The sequence below is a fragment of the Musca autumnalis genome, unplaced genomic scaffold, assembly GCF_047663935.1.
Source record: "Musca autumnalis isolate F117 unplaced genomic scaffold, ASM4766393v1 scaffold_3, whole genome shotgun sequence".
Taxonomy (NCBI): Eukaryota; Metazoa; Arthropoda; class Insecta; order Diptera; family Muscidae; genus Musca; species Musca autumnalis.
In genome coordinates, this window is record NW_027411866.1 from 42,029,419 (window position 1) to 42,034,420 (window position 5,002).

The 5,002-nt window shown below is 35.0% G+C and overlaps 1 protein-coding gene across 1 annotated transcript; it reads left to right on the plus strand.

Annotated features, from left to right (window-relative positions):
* Positions 1–540: 540 nt before the first annotated feature.
* On the plus strand, positions 541–4,997 carry LOC141397024 (uncharacterized). Its single transcript, XM_073972816.1, has 2 exons — positions 541–717; positions 3,848–4,997. Exon 2 carries the CDS (start codon positions 3,900–3,902, stop codon positions 4,851–4,853), a length of 954 nt encoding a protein of 317 aa, XP_073828917.1. The 5' UTR covers positions 541–717; positions 3,848–3,899; the 3' UTR covers positions 4,854–4,997.
* Positions 4,998–5,002: the final 5 nt, after the last annotated feature.

A 5,002-nucleotide genomic window follows, 5' to 3' on the forward strand; every position in this document is an offset into this window, starting at 1 on the left:
TAAGTGCAGTATATCGACTTAAACAGGAAATTACTATGAGTATTTTTGTCACCGCTAAGAATTGTTGTTAGTCCCGGTCCACACTAGCGTGAATTTCATTAATAAATTTCATGAAATTAGGCGTTCTTAAATCGAATTCCACACTACAGCAATTTTATGATTTTACTCTACTATGGAAGTCGATCTAGAGACGCATAATTTCTTGCAATTTTTTCAATGAAATCACTTTAGTGTGGACCGGGACTTATGGTGAAACGGGAGTAATGCTAAGTTTACATTTACGAAATCCACTCGATTTCAACTGTCAATTCCATAGTTCAAACGTCAAATGAAATCTCATCTGGATTTTATTTGACGTTTAACCTATGGATTTGACAGTTGAAATCGAGTGGATTTCGTAAATGTAAACCAAGCATAAGAAAGATCCATCTTCACTTTTTGATGTAAACGTATCCTTAATTTTAACTTGAAAGTTACAATTTAACGCCGTTAATAGTTTATTTAGGCAGCTCTGTGATACATCATGTGTTGATGGGGGTTACTGGTTACTTGGTTATTCTCTACATGTAATCAGTCTAATTTTGAGCTCCATTCGTTTTGTTTCGTCTTGTAATAAATACATTAAATAAATTGGATAATTATTAATAAATTGTGACAAAAATAGATTTTTCGCAGTCCAACAAGAGGATTAACTATTTGAAACAACAAAATAAGAAGGTAAATAGACAAATATCTTGTTAGAGGCAGAAGGCAATGTGCGTTTGTTTGGTTTGTTTACTTCTTCCCTGGTTTCGTTGTCAATGTTTTGGCCGTTGTTACACAGTAAAGGGGGCAGTAATGAATAGTAGGTGAAAATAATGGTGACTTACAGCCTGTTTTTTGTATGTCGAAAGAAGAATCTGTGCGAATGAAATACGTCGGTTTTCATAGCGTTTGTGTTCGTGTGACAAACAAATGAAAGCTTTTCATTTTCGTAATTTTTTGGTTTTCAGACGAACGAATACGTCAGAAATAGACGAATGGAAAAGACCCATCGTTCGGAATGAAAGCCGAATTATTGGAGTAGTAAATGACACAAATCGCATGAAAACTGGTGGGGAATGTCATTTTATTTATTTTCACAGAAGCATAGGAGAAGAAGTACCACCAGGGGAGTTGGAGTTACTCTTTATTGCGATGCGTAAGGAAATTAAATGCGTCTCTATTGCGTTTTCGTATCTCCTTTTTGTTCCTTTTTCCTTTCTGACACCGCCACAATATGTAGTACAAAAGCCAATATAAAAATCGTGCGTTAACGCAAATATCTTGCGTTAACAAAATACTATACTAAACTTAAACGCATCGCAATACAGAGTAACCCCCCCAGTTCTTTATATTATGTGATTTGTTTACATTTTTGTCTTCTTTTTTGTTTGTCATCTGTTTATCGGCGTTGTCATCTAGCAACACATATTACGTACCGATGCAGATGCAAAATTCACAAAATAATCAATAATAAAACCCTGAAATATAAAAGCTTTTCCGAAATACATAGACGAAAGCTTCTAGATAAAGACGAATGGTTCGTGTGACAGGCAAAAAAAAGTTAACCCGACAAAAAGCTTTCATGCAAATGCCGTTTAAGCAAACAGGAAATCATGTAAAAACGTTCAGTTTGGTCTTCCACCATGAAAAATTCTGAACTGATATGGAATAACTAGTTTTCTGTTTGTTTAAAGTACCAATGTCACTATTTTAGTTGGAGAAATTTTTCGACCACTGGGAACTCCAAATAATTCTATTAACAAAAAACGTGAAACTACTTGAAATCGGGAGGTACTGCTACATTGGGGCTATAACAAAACTTGCACTTATGTCCATAGTTTTTGGTGGAGAAGTTTATTTAACAATGGGTGGCTATTCCAAAATGTGGATCCTATGCCCACAATTTTTGGTGGAGAAGTTTTTGGAACCTTAAATCATAGCTAATTCGGTCTAATGTAGCTAAAACAGAAAATGACATTGGTCAGTCCTGTAAAAGGGGGCTATACCAAAATATGGTCCGCTATAGTCCATCTTCGAACAAAAGACGCATCCTTCCAAAAGATCACTACAGACGGAAGAACATGCGTAGATTAAGAATATTTATACTTTATAGGGTCGCAAATAATTGATTCTATGCATTACAAAAGGAAAACGCAGGTAAAAAGCAAACATGTATCATTTTTATTTCTGATGTATTTAGATGCATTTTCGAGGAACAATGCATAACTGTGCAACTGAAATATTTTGACAAAGTTAAAAAACTGCAAAGAATCTGACTATACGGAAGTCAGCCTAACTCTCGTTCGGATCAACACTTGGTTCAAATTTAGGTATTGTAATATTTTGTCCAAACTTAGTTTTAACTTCGAAGATTGGCAATATTATTCCACAACTTCCAGTACCTCCCCCACGAAAGTTAAAACAATTTCACTAAAATGGTACACTCGATCATAACCTTTCATATGGGAACATTACTTTCAGGCATAGATCAGTTTTGAATATGGACTAAAGCGGTATACTCCTTCGTGTACCTCCCACACAAAATTTTAATAAAGTTTAGATAAACAGCTCGCCTGGGACCGTTTTTAAATTTTTGGCAACATGCTGTGTATGCGGACCTGGTTACAAAGGCACTTTCTTTTCGGGTGCAAGTCCATACTTCCTGAGAAATAGGCCCAACAACTCATAAAGCCCCTATAGATGTCCGAAGGTTCAAATGTCGTTTGTTTTATAATTCGAATCTGGTTGAAATTTTACCTTGTTATTCTGATCACAACGACACATAGTTTTTTTTAGAAGTCCTTACTTCCCGAAATATGGGTCTTGACATTCTCGGAGATGTATTATAATCATTATGCCATCTATATGCACCCATCGGATCGTTTTGAAATTTTTGTCATAGATATTCTTCATTACGCTCATCACAACAATATATACTCTTGCATGGGGAAGTCCACACTTCCCAAGATATGGGCCTTTATATTTTCGTCATTGTTAGTACTCAAACCTCGGCAATATGGATATCGTTTTAAAGCTTATGGAGAGTACTTTATAATGTCTTCAGGTAAATTTGAAGAATATATTATTGTTATTAATGCACCACGCCACCAAGACCTACATGTGATATAACTATCTTCAATATTGCCAATCTTCTTATCTTCGTGCCATAGTAATCAAATGAATATTGTTGGTAATGATCACCGACGCTCAAATGATCTTAAGGTAGTTAGGCCTTCTCTTAAGGGGTTATGGCCACCTATTGAGAACGTAAAATGACTTTTTTCACGAAATTTTGGGAGAAATCTGCCAAATTTTTTTAGAAGATATTGTTTTCATCTGATGGATCACACTTTGAGCTACTTTCGGATTTTTTTAATATCCCACATTACACTGTTTTTACTAAAGCAGTTTGCTTGGGCACCGGATTCTCAAAAATTCCATTTCAAGAAAATCGGTTTTAAAACTTCGAATTTACATACAAATCGCAATGAATTTTCTCTTTCTAACGCTCATATTCCAGCTAATTTTTGTCCGATGGACTCGAAATTTTTTGCAGGATATTCTATTCTGACTATACTTTAAAATGAGCAAATAAAAACATTTAGATTTTGTAAAATTTGTAAGTGGCTATAATCCCTCAAGAAGAAAGCTCGTAGACCCTTGACCCACTGACGTTGGTTCGCGCAAAGGCTCAGTTGTCGGACAGAGTGCCTATGTAACTATTTTAGAATGGACCCTAATGTACCCCCGCAAAAAAGTTACTATACCAATCAATTGTTAATTATTTGTCATTTTGTCTATTTTTTTTTTTTTTTCTTTATAGAAATCTGTGCTTCACAAAGTCTTCCACATATCATCCGCAGTACAACCTCAAGATGGCTCAAAAATGTGTTATGGGTTGTAAGGATTTCAAAGAGCTGTTTCATTTTCCAGCAAAGGAAAGTGAGAAACGTTTATGGTGTAAATTTCTTGAAATTCCCTCCGTTAGTAATGATGCCAGATTATGTGATCTTCACTTTGATCCAAAATATAAAACCTTAAAGAAAACGCTTAGGGATGTAGTAGAAAAGAGTAAGAAAGTGAATGAATTGCGTAGCCCTGTTAAGCTTGAGCTGGTGAAAACAACATTTGAAACACCACCAAAACGTACCTATGGCCAAAAGAATAGCTCTGCTGCAAAACCAAAACCTCCACCACAACTTGATATAACAATGACCTGTTACTGTCGCTGTCACAATCGTGAACAAGAAGAACGTGAAGAACTTCAGAAAACAGTTGAGGAATTAAAAATGAAAAATAAACATCAATTCGATGAAATTCAAACTCTAATGTCACAAAATAAAATCAGTGAGCATTTGCTCAAAACCAAAACCAAGCGAATAGCCGAGCTGGTCTCCACGGAAAAATATCTGCGAAAACAATTGGAATCTCTGCAAACTGTTTTGTCCGAACAAAGTCGCAGACACATAATTGCCGCTCAAAATGCAAGTGAAAATAGTATCACCTTCGCTCGTATGGCTTGTGTAAAGCGAAAAATGTATACCAAAAATGAAGTTTTATTGGCACAGAAAATATACTCGATTTCGAGTGGTTGTTATCGTTTTATGAGAAGTGTGTTGCATTTGAATTTGCCGCATCCTTCGACATTGAAACGGCAAAGGGAACTTAATACAGCTCGTAATGAATTAAATAATACCATCGATGATGGTGATGATAACGTAGAACTTGATATGGAATCGAATGGTGATAACGAAGAGGAAGAAGATGATGCAGACCATAATACAAATTTAGATCCCACGGAATGTTTATCAGATATTGCTTTAATTTAATGTACATACTTACCTTTTGTGTATTGAATATCTTAAGTTATTTGTTGTTATTATTTTTTAGTTTGTAAATATTTTTAGAATTAGAGTATTTTGAAATTCGTTACAATTATAACTACTTTTAAAATAATTTACTTTTACGCATAACCCCC